The sequence below is a fragment of the Sturnira hondurensis genome, unplaced genomic scaffold (genome assembly GCF_014824575.4).
Source record: "Sturnira hondurensis isolate 20B ecotype Veracruz unplaced genomic scaffold, ASM1482457v3 Scaffold0006437, whole genome shotgun sequence".
In the NCBI taxonomy this organism is placed as follows: Eukaryota; Metazoa; Chordata; class Mammalia; order Chiroptera; family Phyllostomidae; genus Sturnira; species Sturnira hondurensis.
In genome coordinates this window covers 1230692-1251389 of record NW_028079068.1, presented here as the reverse complement: position 1 = coordinate 1251389, position 20698 = coordinate 1230692, and the positions used below count along the sequence as shown (strand labels likewise).

Below are 20698 nucleotides of genomic sequence, written 5' to 3'. Positions count from 1 at the left end.
AATAAAATTAACTAATCTGAGGAGCTTGTTAGGTACAGATTTCTGAGCCCCCACACTCAGAGACCCCACCCTGTCTTCCCCCCAAACCCCTGACCACACACCCACCCAGGCTGTTCCGCAGAGCTTGGTCCCTACCAGCTGGGGGCCCTCGGGCTCCTTTGTGAAGCTGGCGTGAACAATGCACCCTTTCCCCTGACACCGAATCTGGGTATGGCTTGGAGAGAGAGGGTCCACAACCCCAGGTAAGAACCCCTGCTGTGGAACGAGAAGCCAACCTCATTTTTTCCTTGTTCATTTCTGTTCCTAGGAGACCCCCTTGCTCCCAGCTCCCTAAGGGCTGAGGACCTCTGCCCGGCAGCGGGGGCTGGGCCACTGCCAATCAGAGCACGTCCCTTTTTCGTAGTTGCTGGCGCCACGGAGGGGGCACGCAGCTGCGGGTGGGCTGAGGTGGCAGCCCTGAGGCCTGCGCCACCCACAGCCTCCTCCGGCCACCCTGTGGGGTCCCTGGCAGGAGGGCGAGCTGCCTGGGCGGCTGCACCAGTCTAGTGAAGCCGCCCCCAGATTCTGATGCTCTCTCCTTTACACTGATCACAAAAGCCCCTCCGTTATCCACATACCATTTCATTTCTGCTGATCGGGCCCCAAAACAAGATAGGCACATTTCACACAGGGTGGATGGGAACAGGGTCAGAGATGGCTCTATGATACTTTACGGTCATAAACTTTGGGACCCTAAGAACATTCTGTTAACAGGCCTTACGACTTCCTCTTTTTGCGTGTACCTCAAAAGTCATGGGTGGCTCCGGCAGTGCACGGGGTACAGCTTCTAAGGGAAAAGAAGCCGCTCAGAAGTCAGGTCCGCGGGGGGAGTTGGTGGCGCAACAATGGCCTCCGCCAGCAGGTGGCAGCACTGGCCACTGTGATAGCGCAGCTCGTCCTGGAGGCCAAATTTCTTGGAGCCCCATCTGACTCCTCCACGGAAGGGCCGTCCTTTCCCCACAGGGCTCTCTGCCCTGGGACCCGAGGGTCTAGGGTGTGTCAGGGTCCCCAGAGTCCTCGCCCTGACACCTCATCTGTCCCCAGTTTGGCCCAGAGGTAGGCTGCCAGGCAGGATGAGCCCGGGAAAGATCACATAGGGCAGGACAGTTTTCTTAGCTCTGGCATCCAAAAAAGCAAAACCAAAACAAAACAAAAACCCCAAAACATTTCTTTCATTTAATGTCTAATATTTAAAAAATAAAAATCCAAAACCCAACCACCAAAACAACGCGTCTGAATGTGGAGGCACGCCTGGTCTCAGCCCCCTTCCAGAGCCGTGCTGAAGGGGCCGCACAGCCTGGGCGCCTCGGGGCTGGGGGCCGGCCCACTCAGCAGCGGCCGGAATCCACCCTGGCCCTTACCCAGCACGCCTGGGACAACCAGGGACCCAAGGTGTCCGAAAGGCCACCAGGACTGTTTTTAAAACGTGTGGTTGCTCTCAGAGGAAGTTTTCCTTTGTGTCTGGGCTGAGGGTTATTTCTTGTGGAGAAACTTCATTTTATTGCCTAAAAAGAGAAAATGAGAACATTTCAGCAGGCAGATGAAGGAAGCTGAGGCATTAAAGCCTGCCCCTCTCACCCCCCATAGGTGTGGACTGTAGAGGCCTCCCACGCACCCTGGGCCCTGCCTGGCACTGCCCCCAAGGAAAAAAGCTCATCCTCAGATTTGGGGAGCTCTGAGAGGAAGGCCGTCAGGGCTGCAGACACTGCTTCTGAGATGGTGACACAGGCATCTCTAAACAGGACGTCTCCGAGGAGCCGAGTGAGGAGCGAGCTCCCGGAAGCCTGGTGGACAGGCGGCCCATCCTAGGCGGCCACCTGTGCATCCCGTGGAGGAACAGCAGGCCCTCACCGCCTCAGCCCTCCTCACTGGGCCTGCGCCCTTGGTCCACTTGTTTAATTTCTGCTTCTTCACCCTCCCTTTTCTAGCAAGGCCCTTGTTACCAATGAAACTGGGGTCCTTGTCTTTCTTACGTATCTGCTCTGCAGGGACACTGGGAGGCTGGGCCAGCTCTTTACTGCTAGACACCCCTGTCCATGTCCACTCCCCACGCTTCCTGAGCTTGGTGGCCCAGCAGTCTCGGGCGTGGGGGTGCTGGCAGAGAAAGAAGGTAGCCAGACAGCCTGTGGCCCGGGGCAGGTGGGAGGGGCCTCGGTTGCCTCTGCTGACACTGTGGGGTCAGGTTAGAACAGGAGGTTAAAACGCCGAGTTAGCCTGTGCGGCACAGGCCAGAGCGCTCTGCATGATTTAGGGTCTGGCTCCAGGGGAGGGGACTGGCCACGAGCCCATGGAGCGGAGCCCGGTCAGCAATGGGCACTGAGACCCACTGGCCTTACCTAGTCCCTTCAGGAACCTGTTGACACCACTGTGTTCTCCACTGGGGAGTGTTTCCAGGTACTCCTGGGCTCGGACCTCGAACAGACCTGCTGACAAGAGAGAGCCCAGCTGTTAGAGCTCCTTCGCTCGGCCCTTCTCAACACACGCTCTTGCTCTCTGCTCCGGGAAGGGGGCCCTGCTTCTGACATGGGCTGCTCTGTAAATGTGCTCTGAGCCATGAAGTTTGTAAGAGTTTTTATGACCCTTGTAATTGCCCAACTTTGTAGAATACACCGTCTTTGGAAAACTGTAAAGCCAGCTCCTCCACAAAATCCTATTTTTATTCAACAAACACCTCCCAAGTATCTGCAGTGTGCCAGGCACGTGGTTTCCAAGATGAATCGGACGGCCCGGGCTCTCGGGAACTCCCGGACTTTCCCTTTCCCTCGTGTTCTCCAGTGAGAGTGACCCCGGCCCCGTGGGGCAGCTCCTGGGCACACGTTTGCCATCGGCAGGCATCTGGGGGGTTGGGCGGCCACCTCTGTGGCACCTCTGCTCTCACCCCACGGTCTGCACCTTGGCACTCTGTCTTAATTTCTCTGTGTTCCTTGTGGACAGAGGCAGCCTCCCATGCTGTTTCTGAGCTTTTGCGCCTGGACCTCTCCATCAGTGATCTGTATGGAGATACGGACGTGTGCCCGTGTGCCCGTGTGCCCAGCAGGCCTTCTCTTAAAGGACCCTTCCATCGCATGTTGCGTGACTCGCATTCTCTGCTCAGTTTTCTCTTGTCTCTGCAGATGCCTCTCCTCAGAATGGCCTGAGGTGTGCCTGGCCCCTGTCTTACTTTGCAAAGGGCTCTGGGAATGGTCTGCTTCCTTTACTCGGTTCCCGCGATCCCAGCATCAGAGGACACTGAGGCGCGAGGCCCGCTCCTCCCTCAGACCCTCCCTGGTCGCCACGTGGCCTCTCCTCAGGGGTGAGCAGCCAGCCCCCGCGCCGGTCGGAGTCCCCTCTGGGACGGCCTTCACTGACATTTCTCGTTTTCAGATTCCCAAAAGGGCCTAAATAATGTAAGAAAGGGATGGCAATGATGCCGTTCTCCTTTCTCCCGCCTTCCCTGCCTCCATCCCCGGGAGTGTGAGGGAGCCCAGCCGACCGGGATGAGGGGCAGGTAGGGGAGAAAGGAACTCCAAGAAGAGAGAGAACGAGGAAGGGAGTGGAAGGCCCACAGCTCCCAGGCTGGGGGGTGGCCCCGGTCCTCTACCTCCACTGTGCCAGCTGGCTGGGCGTCAGCAGGCGCTACTGCAGAGCGCAGGGTGGGGGCCACCTCCAGCCTGCTCCAGGGTGGAGGGGGCAAGAAGGGAGGGCAGACGGGATGAGACGAGGCCTGAGGAAAGGGACGGAGGGACCACAGGGAGAGGCAGGGACTGGTGTCCACAACAGTCTCACTGAGTTGGAAAGGGTGGAAGGAGGGGAGCACTGGCCACCGGAACCTGGGAAGTGCTTCTGGGAGAGGCAGTGACAGGGAAGAGAAGGCCCCAGGAGACAGGTGTTAGGGCAGTTTTCAGCAGCTCAGAGGGGCAAAAGTGAACGTTCTCTGGAGGTGGCCTCAAAGCTGCTCTTGTCTGTCTGTGTCCGGGCCCTGGGGCCAGTCTCCTGGCCCATCAGCCACTGGGGGCTGGGCCCCCCGGCTGTCTCAGCCCCAGCAGGGAAGGCGCCCCTAACCTTTGGCGTCCTGCCGACGCAGCTCCCGCTCCTGGATGAAGCCCCGGAACATCTGGGTCTCCATGAAAACCTCCAGGAAGCGGCGGAGGCTCTTGGAGGACACGGCCTTGCGGAAGGCCTCTCGCTGCAGGGCCCGCTCCTCGCGCTCGCCCGCCGTCAGGAACAAGGAGTAATGGCCCACGATCTCCACGAAGAAGCGGACGAAGGCTTCAGACACCACCTCGTTCAAGGGGCTGGACTCAGGGCCTGAGCAAAGGGGGACGGGCCAGGGAGATAAGGCTTAGAGCGGATCAGTGATACCAGCACCTTCTGGCTCTGCTGATGGCAAACTGTAAGGCTCCATAAACAGGTTACCCAGAGTTACGGAGTCATTTCTTTCCCCCTTTGAACAGAGAGTTGGGGTCAAAACGGGGAAGGTGGGGGAACCTTCCCCACAGCACACTGCCACGAGACCCAGACGAATGGGTTGAGCGCCCAGTTTCTCTCCTTGCACGTACGTCTCTCCCACCCATTTCCCCATGTGACCCACTGCCCAGTGGGGCCATGGCCTTGTCCACCTGCTCCCTGACTGGCGATGGAAGGGGAGACATGGTCCAGGAGGTGGAGGAGCATTTACCACGCTTGCAATCGAGGGGCCCTTCATCCGGGTCACTGGCCAGCTCATTCCTCTGGTCCAGAACCTGTTCCAGGGCCACCTGGAGCTTCCGGGGCAGAATGGAATCCTCGTCATCCATCTGTGAAGCGGAGAAAACAGGGAGGCCATAGTCCCCGTGCTTCGGTGTCATGGAAGCAGCAGGACTTGGAGTCACAGGTCTGAGGTGTGAATCTCGATTCCACTTTTTGTAAACTGCCCGAGCCTCCTCTTTCCCTTGGTAAGACAAACTCCCAATCACTGTCTGCCTCACTGTGAGGACTGGGCATGACATGCAGGACCACAGAGACAAGAAGTGAGGACACCGATGAACAAAAAGCTGTGTCACGGGCGGGAAGAACCAATGTTGCTGAAATGTCCCGACCACCAAGTGAGGTAGGTGCAGTCCTGTCACACTTCCAGTGGCATTTGTCATGCAAATAGAAAAACAATCCTGAAACTCATGGAGAACTATGAGACCCAAAACAAACAAAGCATTTCTGAGAAAGAACAACAAAGCTGGAGGCACCACAATTCCTGATTTCCAACTCAATTACCAAAGAAAGGCATCAAAACAGCATGGTCCCGGCATAAAAACAGACACACAGACCAGTGAAACAGAATCAGTCAGTGGTCCAGAGATGGACCCACACACATCCGGCCAAGCAGCAGTCCACGAGGAAGCCGAGGTCCTGCAGGGCAAGATCGCCGTCTCCTCACACACAGCCCGGGGGACTGGGTGCTCCTTTACGTGTGCAAAGGAGTGATGCTGGCCCCCGCTCACAAAGACCAACCCCAAATGCACGAAGACTGGAAGGGAAGACCGGGAACTGTAAAACTGCTGCAGTAAAACATAGGGAGAAAGCTCCCGGACAACGGTCTTGGCTACAACTTAAAAACTGAGCAAAGGACAGGAATAGACGGTTTTCCAAAAACGACACCCAACACCTGCATGGCCGACAGGCAGGTGAAAAGGTGCTCAGCATCACTAACCACAGGGCGATGCTGATCAGCACCACATGACACCCCTTGACACCTGCCAGACGCCTGCCGTCAACGAGACGAGAGGTGACGGTGGGAACGGCAGGGCCCGCTGATGAAGCTGGTAAGGAACACAGCATGCCGGCGCCTCAAAGAGCTAAGAACAGAGCTACCGTCTGATGCGGCAGTCCCACTCTGGGCCCTGAAGCACAGGAAGTGGACCCACTGTCTCGCAGAGAGCTCTGCGCCCGCGTGCACTGACGCGCTGTCCGCAGTAGCCGAGACTCGGAGACAGCCTACGTGCCCATCCATGGGTGAGTGGGTGAGGCAGGGTCACACACACAGACAGACACACACAGGAATATTATTTAGCCATAAAAAAGAAAATCCTACCTTTTGCGACAACATGGGCGAAACTGGAGGGCATTATGCTAAGAGAAATAAATCAGATAGAGAAAGACAAACACGGCATGTTCTCACTTGCACTTGGAATCTAACGAAGCCAAACGCGTGAGGAACAGAAAGGAGTGGTGCTTGGCGGAGGCTGGGGCTGAGGGAGACGGGGCTGAAGCGCACACACGCCCAGCCCCTCGAGGACCACGTTCTGGGGACCCAACGCCCGGCACTGCCACTGCGGCGCCACATTGTCTACCTGAAGGTCACTGAGGGAGTGGCTCTATAGTGTCATCACTGCACACGTGAGAGTGGTGGCTGTGTGAAGCGATCGTGGCTGGCTAATAATTAAGCTTCCTGTGGTCATCACTGCACAACAGACACGCGCATCGAATCGTCAGGTTGGGCACTCTGAGCTGATGCATAAGTCAGTAACGTGTCCATCGAGCTGGGGAACAGTATCTAACGCCAGACAACCACCTTGTGAAAAGCACTGGGAACTTAGTGGCTACTCAAGAAATGCTTCCCACTGCCCCTACCCTGCAGAGTAGCACGTGCTGATCGGGGTCTCTGGCCCGTGGACCAAAGCGGGCTTTCTGATCTGGCCCCCGGGCAGGAGAGCCTCAGGGAAGGGCCTGCCTGGGGGGCCTGTGGGAAGGGAAAGTGAGTGGCACTAACGGCCAAAACCCGGCATTCACAGGACAGAACTTCCCAGCAGTGTGGCAACCCCGAGTGTAAAAGCCATCCAGGGGAATGCCCCTAAGCCTCTCTGCAATGCTTCTCTGCAGGACCTGACAGGAGTCAGACCTCGCTGGCCAGTGACAATGAGAAACTGTACGACTTTCCCTAATAATGAAAGCAGCTTATAATCATTACAGGGATGCCTCATAATCTGTCTCCCTTTCAGTCTCCCAGAACCAGCATTAATGTTCTGGTGAGTTTTGCTTTCCAACTTTTTTCAGAGGCGTGTATGTATATGTATGTATGTGTATATGTATATATATGTAAACATGTACATACATCCCTTTAGGTTTTATATGTAAAATCTCTCTTTCCTTTTTTGAAAAGTAAGGTCACCAAAGAATGCACCTAGTTTTGCATCCTGATTTTTCCCCAGTTAATACAGTATCATCAATGTTGTTCTCAAATGTTCTTTAAAAGCAAGCTGGAAAGGACAAGAGTGTCTAGTTAGAACCTGATGATTCCAGTGGTTAAAAAACCACTGGAGACAGAAGTGGGGACCGACCCTGTGCCAAACCGTCGTCTTGGGTCCCTGCCTTCCGCCCCACCCTTGGGCCAGCCCCGGCCGGGGGGTCGTCCAGCTGCACCAGCCTGTGGGCAACCCAGGCTCCCAAGAAGCCTTTCCAGAGCCGGGAGGCTGAGCCCCCAACACCAAAGCAGTGAACAGAGGGCGAAGGGGGCTGAAGCTGGCCTTCTCACTCACCTGTCTGAGGAACCGATTGTTGACGAGGTCGACCACAAGGACCTGCAAGACAAGGAAGGAACAGGGACTGTTACTGCCACCAGCCTCAGGGATGTGGCGATGGGCTCTTCGCCTTCTTGGCACCCAGAGAGGCAGCGGCGGGGGTGGGGGTGGAGTGGGCCATCTGTGGTTTCCTGATGTTGCCACCAGAGCCACAAATGATGAAGGGGGGAGGTGGGGGCAAGGGCTTTCCTGAGCCCCACGCTTTCAGCACTGAAACCGCAGGCTGGAACGTGTGCGCGCCACGGGCTGGTGCACTGCCCTGCCCTGCCCCCAACGGGCTAAGGCAGAGCCTCTCAGCCGGCTTTGCCAGTGCGGCTTTGCCAGTGCGCGGGTTCACCGGGGTGGGCGGGACAGGCCAGAGGCCCCCACTTGTTCCTCCTCCACTTGACTCTGCCTCTCTGCACCCAGGGGTTGGTTCTCTCTCTTTCCTCCCAGATACCCACTTGGCCTGGCCACTCCTCTTCATGCGAGAGGAGGGGAGAAGCCCCTCGAAGTGGATCCAACCGGAGAGTCAAGCAAGCTGCAGGTGCTGCGCTCTCCTCAGTCAGGGCTTTCGGACGCAGCCAGGAGCCAGGAGGCCCAGGGCTTTTGCCTGCAGTACTCCCAGAGGGGGACGCTCCTTCAGGCCCCAGCACAGGTCACTGGCTGCGAGGGCGGAGGAGCAGGGGGCATGGGTGGCAGCAGGTTTCCACAAACAGCTGGAACGTGGCTCTTACACATCCCGGGGCCCCTTTCTCCTTCCTTCTCAAACACCCTCTGGGACTGAACTGAGCCTCATCAGGGACCACAGGGTCTCCAAGCTTCTCACAGCTCACACACCCACGAAGATGGGAGCCCGCTGGTTAACATGAATGAGTTGTGAGGACAACCCAGGCCGTTAGAGGAGCCACATCCAGGGACCCAGGCTGAATTCCAGGGCCAGGTGCGCCCCCACCCAGGGGTGCAGGAGTGGGTGGCATTAGTCCCGGTGGCTTCCTCTCTGACTGTCAGAGGTTCTGGGCACCCGGGACAGAGGCCCCTTAGAGGAACGGGCTAAACAAGCACAGGACACCCAGCGGGACTTCCTGCACTTGCATGCAACCCTGAACACCCAGAACCTGGTCGTCAAACACGTTTTGGTGGCTGCCTTTTTACTGATACGAAAAAGGACCTAGCTGCAGACGGGGGGGTAGGGAGGGGCAGGGGAGGGGGTGGCTATCTCACAGACAAAGCTGTGGGGCCCCCTGCTCCCATCTGTTGCACAGCCTGAGCCAGGACCTCCCCTCTGCCCCCCACGAGAAGAAGACAGGGGCCTCCCGGGAGCTCACCTCTTCCAGGGGCAGCTCCCTGAGCAGCGGCAGCGAGCTGGTGAGCAGCCCGATGAGGAAGGGCGTTGGCGAGCACACGATGTCGACCATGGCGGGCGGAAGCACGGGGATGTAGGTGTGCTGCCAGGTGAAGGGGTAGGTGATGGCCACCATCGCGTGGCAGCACTTGGACAGCGTGCTGCAGTGGGAGAGGGGGGGGCGTGTCAGGGGGCGCCGGAGACAGACACTCGCCCCCCACCCCAAAGGCATGTTGGTGAGCAATCGCCTCATGCACAAATCGGGTGTGTCTTGTAACCGAGCCCTGACACAGGTTACTCCAGGCACACGCAGCCTCCGTGAGGCTTCGAGACGTGGCCAGGGCGCAAACTTAATGCCCGGCCCACTTTCCCCAGTGAGCCTGCATGCGTGCGAGTCCCATCCTCATACGGTGTGTATGAAATCATTCACTGCCACCCCTTTTCCCACCCCCCCTTCTAAACCACACCCAGAGAGACCAGGGCCTGTCTTCTCATGGATGCTCACTCTCCGACTGAAGATGAGCTATATATATTTTTATTTACCTTTAAAGAGAGAGAAAGGGAGGGAGACAAAGAAGGAGAGAAACATTGATCGACTGTCTCTCACACACCCCCAGCTAGGGATCTGGCCCAAACCCAGGCATGTGCCCTGACCAGGAATCGAACCAGGAATCGAACCAGCGACCTCCTGCTTCAGGGCCAAAGATGGGCTACACTCTAACACGAGCCTTCTCTTTGTTCTCATCCCCACACTCTCTCAGCCAAGCTGCCCACCTTGCTGCAGTCAGGGAAAACCAGGAATCCTGAGGTTTTCACGGGGCAGCATCAGAGGCCAACTCTGTTTTGTGAAAGTGAAACCCATGTCCCGTTACCCCTGGCCCAAAATTCAAAACTTAGAGAACTACCAACATAAAGGAAAGAATGGGAGCTTCTCTCTTTTTAAAATGTTTATGCTATATATATACTTTCTGAGAACTGTTTCTTTTTCTTTCTTCATTACAGGAGACCCCTTAAAGAATAATGACCGTATTACAGCGTGCTGGCAAGCTCGCGCCTTCCTAACCACTCCCCACACCTCCTCGAAAGGGCCTGGCCTGGGTTCCCGCTCTGTTTACTCAGTGAAAGGGGGATTATTCAGGGTTATGGCTTGTGGTGTCCATCACACTGCCCCCCTGCGACAGACAGTGAGGACTGGCTTCCTCACTTCCTCACAGCCAGGGAGCCTGCGTACCACGGCTCCTCCCTCCTCTCACTGATGCGCTGCTTCTAGAAGCCGGGAGGAGTGCGTGCAATGGAAGAACAAAGTTCAACTGCGGGTCCGGGGGTGTCTCCCGAGGGTGTGCTGTGTCCTGTACCCCTTGGCCAGCAGGGCACTTGCCTGGACATCTTCCAGCCCCGGCCCTGGCTCTCAGCCCGGCTAAGCTCAGGGAAAGCTGCGAGGAAGCTGGGCTGGGACACGCGCCTGCTCCTTTCCTGGGTCCCCGTGAGGTTGAGCGGCTGTGTTCACATTGTCATGAAACTTTCCGGAGCCCACTGACAAAGCCACGTAGTGCTGGCGTACCCCGGGGGAAAAGAGGTGATTACAGCACACTGGCTAGCAAGTGAAGCCAGCCAGCCGGTGAAAGACAAACGTGGTGTGACCCCACTTCCACAGAGGGACTTGGGCTGGAGGCGGGGAGTAGGGCGAGGTTGCCCGGGGCGGAGGGAGGCGGAAGGGGGTTCATAGGTCCAGAGTTTCAGTTTGAGAGGAAGAAAAGGCTCTAGAAGTGGACATTTGTGATGGCTGCAAACACTGTGAACATACTTAATGCCACTGAGTTGTATGCTTAAAAATGACCAATATGGTAAGTTTCCTGTCACGTACAAAAATGTTCACTGAGCTGCCGAGTGAGTTCCTCTGAGCCCAGCACCCCCTGAGACACCCTAAAACAGACATTAGTCTTCTGTGCCACCCCACCTATTTTGGGGGGCCCTGGACCTGAGAAGAGTAATGCAGAATCTGTTTATTTACCAGTGTGAGTCCCCTAACTTTCCAGTCCCCTCTCTTTGCAAATCCTTCTCACGGTGGAGTGAGAATCCACCTTCCTGGAGTCAGGAAACACTGCGTAGAAGCACAGCACCAGATACTTCAATGGTATTCAGTCCCTGTCTTTTCTTTCAAATGGTCACCCCCAAAATGAGAAGGATGCCACCCCAATATTTTGTTCTGATCCCCATAACACCTTCTCTATTAGCTGAGTAGAGAGTGAGACAGAGAAATTTAGTTAGGACCTACATCACAGTGAGCAGTAATGTGAATGACTCGGTCAGCAGTGTGGGGTGAAGTGACTTCCGTTTGTCAAAGATCTCTCAAAGCTGAAACATTTTCCCCCCGAAAGGCACCACTTTCTCCAAGATTATTCATACTTTCGGTGGACTGCTTGGCATTTGTGTTTAATTCCCTCGATCTACAGATAATGAGATGGATAGCATTTACTTTGCTTTCCGACTCCGGAACTAGTCTGTGCTCCCGTGTGGCTGGTGCACAAAGCTCGCGGGCGGGCCCCACCTTAGAGAGCGAGGAGGTTAGATTCAAAGGACGTTTGAATTCAAACGGGAGGGGCAGTGTCCCGACCAGCCTGTTTCTCACTGTCGTCTGCAGCCCACTTTAGAGAGCCCTGCAATCATTTTAGTGGGTGGCAGGAGCATTTAAACCGACAACAAAAGGAGGAGGACAGAAATAAGAGTCTCCTGCACTCTCAGTTGTACACGACACGGTGTGCACCTGCGTGCTGCACGTGCTGGGCCCGAGTGTGAGCAGGGCCTGTCGTTGGAGACGGCAGTGACGGGGTCTGAAGCCAGTGATGGGGAGCCTTCCAACGAAGGTTGCGGTGGAAGTTTGACATGTACATGTTTTATGGGGATGTTGGCTTTCATTCCCAAGGGACTAGAGGGAGTCCCTTAAAAGTCCTTGAGAAAGAATTCCCTGAGTGAAGAAATCTTTTATGTCAAACCACCTCATTTCATGGCACGTGTGTTACACGTTCTAAGTGTCACTGGGAGAAGGAAGTGGACCGTGCGACTCCGAGCAGACCTCACAAGTGGCCCACGCCACGCGTCCTTGAAACGCTCACCGGAATCGGTTGCTGAGAGAACAGAAGTGCAGCGGGCGAGGCTGAGAGTCCTCTTACATTTCGGACTTGTGGTCTCAGCCCTTTGGGTTCCAGGGAAGGTACGGAACCGCAGCATGTTTGGTCTGGGAGCAATCTTGGAGATGGAGCGCGTCTGAATTTCAAAGCTAAAGAACTGGAGGCTCGAACAGGGATGAGTCCCCTGTGAATTCTGCAGGGGCAGGGCAGGAACAGGCGAAAGATGCAGAGAGAAGAACGGAGCCAGAAGAGGCACAGCCAGAGCCTCTGCGTTTTTCTCAATCGCCGCAATAGAAAAATAAATCTAACTTTTTTTCCGACTCAAAGAAAAGGCCTCCTGCCCTTGCACTTCCTTGTGGCCTCATCCCTAGAAGGAGAAAGTGTGATCGGCTGCTCCCTTCTGTCTGCTGAGACAGCACAGCACTCGGTGTCTCCGGGTTGAAGCCCTCTGCCGCCCTGGTGTGCTGGGCGGGCCCCAGAGGGCAGCGGGGAGGCCCCAGGGGGAGGCAGGGAGGTCCCCAGAGGGTGGCTGGGAGGCCCTGGTTCAGCTGCAATGAGTAGGAACCCACTGAATGATGAAGGCAGTTGGAACCAGTTTTTTAAAAAAAATGGTAAGCAATGCCAGGGCCATAGGGTGGGTGAATACATGTCGCAGAAAGAAAAGATAAAATTCACTCGGGTAACTGGAACCCAGTGAGCTAAAGGACAACTATATTCAATTGTTATGAGGACAAAGAATGACAACTCAACTGGGTAACCTGCTGGCCAGGTAGGTTGGTGCTGCCACTGTTGTTGACTACTTGTCCTAACCAGTAGTTCTGGTCTGTTTTTTAGGTAGCCCAGCCCCGCTGGGGCCGGGTCTAAGTGTCTGCACACCGGGCTCTGGGGAGTGCCTCGTTGGCCAGTGCACACGGAGCCTGGCGCCAGGACCATGACCCATGGCAGCCCACGCCGAGGGGTGGCTCGTTTCTCTTGCTCTCCAGGCCCCATTACTATTCTGTGAAAAATGCCTCTTGAAACAGCAGAAGGTCAAATTCTGCAAATAATCAGCTAGAGGCACCCTTTTCCCTAAAATAAGTGGCAAAGGAGAAAAGAGGGACTATTTTAACTGTAGCTGAAGTGTTTTTCTCAGTCCCTGCTGCGAATGCTAACGAAAGGTTATTCCTCCCCTTGTGAGAGCGAGGAGCCTTGGGTGGGGGTGGAGGCCACCACTAGGACTGGTGGTCTCGGGGGGCTGTGCCAAGAACAGTCTTCCGTTCTGGGGGTGCTTGGGTGGCTCTCCAGGCACGCCTGCGACACAGCTGCACTGAGAATCCGCTGGTGGGAGGGGAGGCAGAGTTTCTGAGAGAAGGCCCAGGAGGGCGCCGGGCTGCTGGCTCCCATTATAGGGGGGGTGGAGGAAAGGGACACCAGAAGGGAGGCTGGGATCCATTTGTACAGAAGCGGGGGAGAGGGACAGTGGGAGTTTGGCTGGGACAGAGGGTTAAGCACAGTAGTGGTGCTTAGGGTGCTTAGTGGTGAAAGTAGGTGGTAACACTTAGTATGTAATCAGGCTGATGCTACTGTGTTATTAAAATTGCATTTTTTGGTAGGACTTGGCTGAATCGAGTGTGTGGGATTGATAAAAGTAGGTTGACAGTTACTCGTGTGGAGAAAAGCACGGAGGCTATTACGACAACAGCTTTGTCAGCTGTGTTTCAGTCTCACAGCTGTAAACCTACTTTTGCCCACCCCTGTACGTCACTCCGTCAGCCTCTGAGGACCTCCAAAGTAGTTTTCTGGACACCGGACCACCACAATGGCAGCGGCTCGGACTCTCAGGTTGGCCTTGGGCACTGTCACCGGCCTGGAGAGGGCGCGCTCGCCACCCCAGCCTTCTTCTGAGAGGGCGGACATGGCTGGGTGCTGCTGCCTCCGGACAGGCCACGGGACCCCACTGCAGCTTACAGAAACTGACTAGAATGGACCACAAGGACAAGGTGCCCAGCTACACACGCACTTATTTGTGCAGTCACCCACATGTTAAAGCCAAGGTTCAAACTCCAGCACTGGTCAAGATTTGACAATGATTCATCACTAGCTGGCAGTCTGTCCCCTCAGCGTCTAGTGTTAACTGTAAAAGACAAAAAGGAAGTTTCTTGAATACCAAAGACTTGGTCAGCCGTCTGTCTCTCTCTGAAGCAGGCCTTTCCCTCCTCCCCCGCTCCTCCCCCCAGGCTGTTCCCTTCACCCTCCAAGTCTCTCCTGAGCCCCCAGGGCCCTCCCTGGGCCTCTGGAACTTCTCTCCTGAGGCCACACAGCCTGGCCGGCTCACTCCTACTGCCTCTGTGAACTTCTAAATGAACTTTTGCTTGTTTTTTAAAAAAGCAAGCAACCAAAAACCTCTGTCCCACCTAAAACTTTTGCACAAATTTGTTAATGTGCAGTCATGACTTTATTATTCAGCCTTGTCTATAGACTTTACCAGAACTTTGGGAATGGAAATTAATTCACTAAAAAAAAAGTTTATCACCAGGGAAATGAAGAAAGGGGTACAGGGAAATGTTTATTTGGGTCATTATGACAACATGCTTTCTTTTCCCTCTGTCGGACTTCAGCTCGACAGAGCGTAAGAAACACTCAACGTCCACCCTACAAATGAAACGGAGCAAAAACGTCAGACTAAGTTTGACAGGTTCTTGGCTCCACGTACAACGCTTCTGTAACTCCTGCAGCACGTGCCGCACTCTCTGCTGCTTCCTCTCTCGGTGGGCAGACTCACCGACAGCGGGGAGCGAGTGAATTGCGTGGTGGGGAGGGTGCTGGCGGCAGTGACCGCAGGCCTGAAGCAGGCCGACGTCCACCCTGGGGTGTCACGGGGCCACTCCCTAAGTGCCTGGCGTGCCCTGTTCCCATGCATTCTGCTGTGGTATTGAAATTGGAAGAACGAGGCGCCTTGCTTCCATTGCTGGCTGCACAGGGCCAGAAGTCGGTGCACATGCCGTGGGGGCGGCTGCGCCAGGGCGACAGGGACAACAGCACCAGCTCCAACTCGGCGGGAGGCTTTCTTCGTAGATTTTTCCAGGCCAGGCAACTGGCAGCCAGCCACTGCCTCCCAAGCCATTCGTCACGGCCCGCCCAGAGGACCCTTGACTTCCAACAGCTGTTTTCCCATGAGCTGGACGCAGCCGGTATTGGCCGATGGCTCCGGGAGGAGCACCGTTAGGTGGAGCCGGCTGGTGGACAGAGGTGAGTTCCGGCTTCCCTGCTCTGGAACCTCAGATGCACGATGCTCTTTGGTGGACTCTCTTGCTCTGATCTTTAGCTAAGTCACTGTCTTACAGGTGAGCCAGACTTCCCTGAACCAGCCATGTGGCCTGTCAGGGGAGGGGGCACAAGTGAGGGTTGCAGAGACCCCTAAAGGAAGGCTAGCCTGGGCCCCTGGAAACATGCAGTTCGAGCTGCAAGAGGAGGTGGAGAACGCGCCCGACTCCTGAGCACAGTCCAGGGCGAGGCCCGGGGAGGCCACGTGTGCCTGAGAATCCCGGGAGAGAGGCCACGACAGATAGGTGAAGGAGGGTGCTGAGGGTGCACACTGAGTCCTCAGCATCCCCCAGCTCGGGAGTGCCCAAGACCAGATGCACCGCCTGGCAGGCAGCAGTGCGAGGACATGCTGTCCAGATGACTTTTTTTAAAATCCTCACTGGCGGACATGCCCCAACTGGGGGCCATGCCCCAACGGGGGGTCGAACCCGCAACACAGTTATGTGCCCTGACCAGGAATCGAACGCAAGACCCACTTACAGGACAATGCTCCCACCCACTGAGCCACTCCAGTCAGGTCCCAGACGGCACCTAACGCAGCCGATCAGCCGGGGAGGCGAGCATGGAGGGTCTTCTGTCTAATGCCCTTCCTGCTGCTCAGAGTCACCGAGCGTCTGTGCACAGCGGCCCCGCAAGAACTGTGTGGCCCACGATCCCCTTTCACAGCTGGGCTGATGAGATGGCTGTCCCTGGGACACCCTGGGAAGCACAGGAGTCTCAGGGGGGGAGGCCTGGGCCAGACAGCAGGGGCAGGGGCACTCAGCAGGCTCTGCGCGGGCTGTCTGGGAGGACAGGCACTAAGGAGCTTAGTCCTAGAAGGCCCAGAGCAAGGCCCACAGAGTCATCAGAGAATTTCAGAGCTGGGAGACACTTTGGGGGTCGCCAAGACCCACCTGTCTCACTGGGGCCCCAGCGGGAAGGCATAAGGGAGGGGCCCTGGGAAGAAAAGCGTGGTGTCTTGGCTTTTTCAGGATACAACTCTGGCCCGACTGCCGAGCACTAAGGAAATCCTCACAGTGCGTTTTTAGAAAGACTTTCTTCATGTGTGTATCTCTGCAGGCAGACAGCCCTCAACCCCACTGGGGCCCTTCTCTTCTCCACCCCAGCTCCCCCATTAACCGCTTGCTCCCGCAAAGCAACTCAACCTCTGGGCTTCTGAGCTTCCTACAGCAGAGCCTGTAGGCGGAGTCATGAGAGCTCAGAGGCCGCCTGCCTGCGGCCTCCGCGCCTGCGGCTGCGGGGGTGGCGGGTCCTGGTCCTGCCCACCAGGACCCACCTGCTGTGTTTTCTTCTCTGGGCTCAGGGCTCGGTGGGTCTTTGCTTGTTTATCTTTCTACCTCTTCGGGTCTGCTCAGAACTAGTGTTGGGTAGAAAGATAATTTATTGGGCAGGAGAGGGAACACTGAGCCATCTGTAACAGGACAAACACAGGCTGCCTTTGGGGACAATGAGACAGCGGGGCCCTAACCAGTCAGAGCTATGAGGGGCCTGGGAGCACACCAGCCTGTGTTTCAGAACTGAGGAGACCCAGGGCCAACAGCAGAGGGTGCTTGGGGTCCCTCCCTACTGTGGGAAGGTGGTCCCTCTGTGATGAGAGATGAGCATGCACGTCTGAAAGCGTAAAAAGGTCTAAAAATGTACCAAAGGTATCTTACCCACACGTGTGCACAGGCAATAAACACCACGCCGTGGCCCTGCTCTGGGCCCAGCCTAATCTGTGTTCCTGCTGCCTCCTCCTCCCCCACAAAAACCCTGGTGGCCCACATCTGGCAGCTGCCACAAAGGAGAACACCCAGGGGCCCTGCTGCCCAGCGCTCACCCTCGGCCAGAGCCAGAGCTGGCACTTCACCTCCTCGTGTTTGAAAAGGATAAATCTCTGAAGGGAGAATCCAGGCACCATGAAGACGGGTGAGGAGAGAAATTCCAAAGTCCCTCCAGTCAGAGTGCAGGGTGACTGCCTCCTCCACAGAGCTGCCCCAGAACCCGGGCAGGAGCCAGTCACAGCCACAGGGTCCCCCCACCTTCTGTTGTCTCTCATTACAGCAGCACTGGGGGCTGGGCTGCTCCAGGGTCCGCATGACAACCCAGGGGTCTGCCCAGGGACAGGGTAGAGGTGGCCAAGTCCCCTCCCACCCATCTTTGTCCTAAGCACTTCCAGGTGTTCTGGTGCCCCCTGACACCTCCCCTTTGCTGCCCACCAGGGATGCATTTGTCTCTGACTAGGCTCCCTCCCTTCCTGCTCTCCTCTCCAGAGGGCCTTGTGGCCCTAGACTGGACCATTTCTCTCCAGCCACGCTCTTCTCCTCAGACACTTTCTCAGGCCGACCCCTCCTGGAGCCTAACATGTTTAACCCAGTGGCAAGCTCCTTGGGGGACTGTCCGCCCCCATCTCAGCCCCTGGTGGCCAATGGGTTTACTCCCCAGGCCTTCCCTGCTTGCCTAGGCCTTGCTGAGATGGCCCCTTTCCCTCCCCCAAAGTCAAGCCTGAAGATGGGCTGCCAGAGAACACAGACAGGACTGGGCGCTGATGAAATCCGATCCCAGGCACTGAAGGGTTACTGCTCATCCTTGGCTTCCAGGCCCCCACCTTGAGAACTCTGGTCTGAACTCCCCAGAGCCCCGGGCCTGGAGAGCTGCCCAGTGCCCAGCACAAGCTGTAGGCTCCACGACAGGGCTGTCCCCCCGGGGTGACTAACAAGACTACCAGGGAGCACAGCAACCGTGACACTGAAAGTGAAGAGCGAGCGGGACTACGTGGTGGGAGAGCGCTGGGAAGACCCAAGAGGCTGCTGTCCAAGGGAGCATCGGTGAGGTGACCAGATGGCTGGGGGGCGGGGGCTGGATTCCATCTCCCACCACGCCCTCTGATGAGCTCCACATTCCCTCACTTTGTCCTTCCCATTCCTTCCCTCTTCTTCTTCTTCCTCCCTTTTGTTTTCCAGAGTTGAGAGGCGTATTTCCTCTCCAAACCACAGTTCTTCGATTTTTGTGTTTCTGGCAGCTGAATGAACTGCTCTCCAGATGGACTTCTCAGCAGGCCCCGCCCACTTTTGGTCGGCTGGTCCTTCTGCAGCAGCAGCTGCCACTCACGCTTCTGTGCCCTCCGTTCCGAGGCACAGAGGCTCCAATTCAGGATGATGAACGTGCCAGGCATTCAGTCTTTTCAGAAGCTCAGACCTAGCCCAGATCCCCATCTGCATCTCCTCTGGACTTCCCCTGTTTCGGGACACGGCCTGGGTAATCCCTGCGTGTGCCGTTAGAGCGTGGTGGTGGGAGGGTCCACTGGGCAGTGAGTTTGTGAGGTTCCGTGACTGATTTCAGCACGGACGGCGGGGATGCTTCAGGATGCGCCTGCGCTCTTCAGCGCGGCCCCACAGCCCTGCCATGGACCTGGCTGCCATCTCTGCCGGCTCCTCACTTCCCACTCCACTTTCCTTTCTGCTCCGCCTCCGGCATCCTCGCATCCTCACCCTCGAGGGGACTGCTCCTTCAGCCTGGACTGTCTCAGACTCAGGAGGAAGGCGCCTGCTCTGGGAGGGAGTGCCCTCCTTGGTCCCCTGCACGCACCGCCTCTCGAGAGCCTCACTGCACAGCACCGGTGTCTGCTCACTTCCCTGTCCCTACAATGTACCAAGAGCTCCCTGACGGCCTGCCTTTCCCCCCTGTTCCCAGAACACGGCGGGTGCCCAACACAGAGCAGAAGGAATGAAAATACCACGCACCGAATACCAGATCAGACCACACACCAGGAAAGTATGGCACAGCAGTGCAGGCCTGCTTCGGCTCACGGCACTCGTGTGCTTCCGAACCTGCGGTCTCTGCTGCCCAGTGACTCCCCGTCGCCCTGGAGGAGCTCCCTCTGCAACCCCAAGCCATCACCTGCCTCCCGACCTCAGCCAACCTCAGACAGCCTAACACTGCCTGTCAGCCCCACCCCCACCCACAGCAGCAGTCGCCAGGGTAGGTACCTGAGCTTGTCGGCGATGAAGATAACCCTCCTTTCCAGAAGCAGGGAGGCAAAAACACAGAGCAGGTGGCGGACGCTGAGAGAAGAGAAGAGACACTCAAAGTCCACGTGTTCGAGCCGGGAGTCCAGCGGGCGGCACAGCTCAATCACCTGCCGGGAAAAGGAGCTGCCGTGAGGGCGTGGCCTACTTGGCCAGGCCTCTCACGCATCCAGTCGTCCTCAGCAGGGGTGGCCCACTGGCAGGGGCAAAGGGAAAGGGAAAAGGCAAAGGGACCGGGGAAAGGAAGAACCAAGGAGATGGGGGAGACCATCTGGAAGGGAAGCACGTGCCCCATACCCAGCAATGAGACTGAGGACAGCGTGGATGGAGGTGGGAGATGGATGTCCTTAAAATGGCATTCATGGGGGGTCAGAGGGCAGCGTGGATGGCAGCAGCAGTGGCCCCTGGCCCCAAACGGTCAGAGGCTCTCCTGGCAATGACATATCTGCACTACCCAGAGTTCTATGACTGGTGACGAGATGCTATCCCTTAGCACCCCACAGCCAGTGTCTGTCCCAGAGGGAATGTCCCCTGCCAGAGTGGATCCCAGGCTCATGCAGAGAACTGGCAGATTGAAGCAGCACTCCCCAGACTCCCCTCCTCTAGAAGGCGTTTCTGAACAGACTGCCCACCCCAAGCCCTCCCCAGGTGGTGCCTTCCCACCTAGACGCTGAGAGTGTGTGTCTTCTCATTCTGCACTTGCTGTGACGGCCCTGAGCTCGCCTCTGGTCAGTCCTCACGTACACGGCTTTCTGCTGTGAGCGGCTGCCCCTCTCACTCTCAGCACAGGGGCTGCGGCATGGCGGGCTCGCTGGTGCTAAGGCCCTGGTGGCCAAGCTGCCTCTGCAGGCGTGGCTCTCCAGCCTCAGGGAGATGGCTCCTCTCTGTGCTGGGAACTTGGGTTGTTCCAGAATGCCCCAGACCTATCCTCATCCCTCCCTGTCTCCACAGGTAACCTGCTTTTCCAGGGCCTTTGGAGCCAGAGCCCCAGGTCTGCATGGGATGGGCCTTCTGAGGTCCACAGAGCCACAAACACCGAACGGGAAGAATGCAAACAAGCTCCAGCATCAAGCATCAGCCCAGCCAAGGACAAGGACACGCTTCCAAGCCCAGGGTGAATAAAAAGTGCCTGAGCTTGCTTCCCCGGAAAATAATCTGTTTCATGTGATACAGTGACAGAGGTGACGCAGACCAAAACCGTAAGTAGGTTTGTGTGTAATACGTGAATGCAGTGGGCTGCCACGAGAAGCCAAAGATGCTCAGTGCAGGTCCCTGACCTGCGAGGCCACCGTCATGCAAAGAACCACACGTGTGGCCGAGGTGGAGTTCTGGGGGCTGGAGAGACTAGGCTTCGGATGGGCTTCA

The 20698-nt window shown here is 56.8% G+C and overlaps 1 protein-coding gene across 4 annotated transcripts in view; it reads right to left on the bottom strand.

Moving 5' to 3' along the window:
* Positions 1-387: 387 nt before the first annotated feature.
* Positions 388-20698, bottom strand: part of DENND2A (DENN domain containing 2A) — an 89660-nt gene continuing 69349 nt past the window's right edge. For 2 of the 4 annotated variants that reach the window (XM_037049064.1, XM_037049066.1), the window contains exons 14-20: positions 19295-19443; positions 8879-9056; positions 7530-7571; positions 4697-4814; positions 4081-4326; positions 2376-2465; positions 388-1544 (exon numbers count right to left, since the gene is read on the bottom strand). In XM_037049064.1, coding sequence (XP_036904959.1) covers positions 1513-1544; positions 2376-2465; positions 4081-4326; positions 4697-4814; positions 7530-7571; positions 8879-9056; positions 19295-19443 — 855 coding nt within the window. In that variant the 3' untranslated portion in view covers positions 388-1512. Of the gene's footprint in view, positions 1545-2375; positions 2466-4080; positions 4327-4696; positions 4815-6085; positions 6124-7529; positions 7572-8878; positions 9057-19294; positions 19444-20698 lie in introns of those variants that run through there. The other 2 variants (XM_037049065.1, XM_037049067.1) reach the window with 2 other exon arrangements.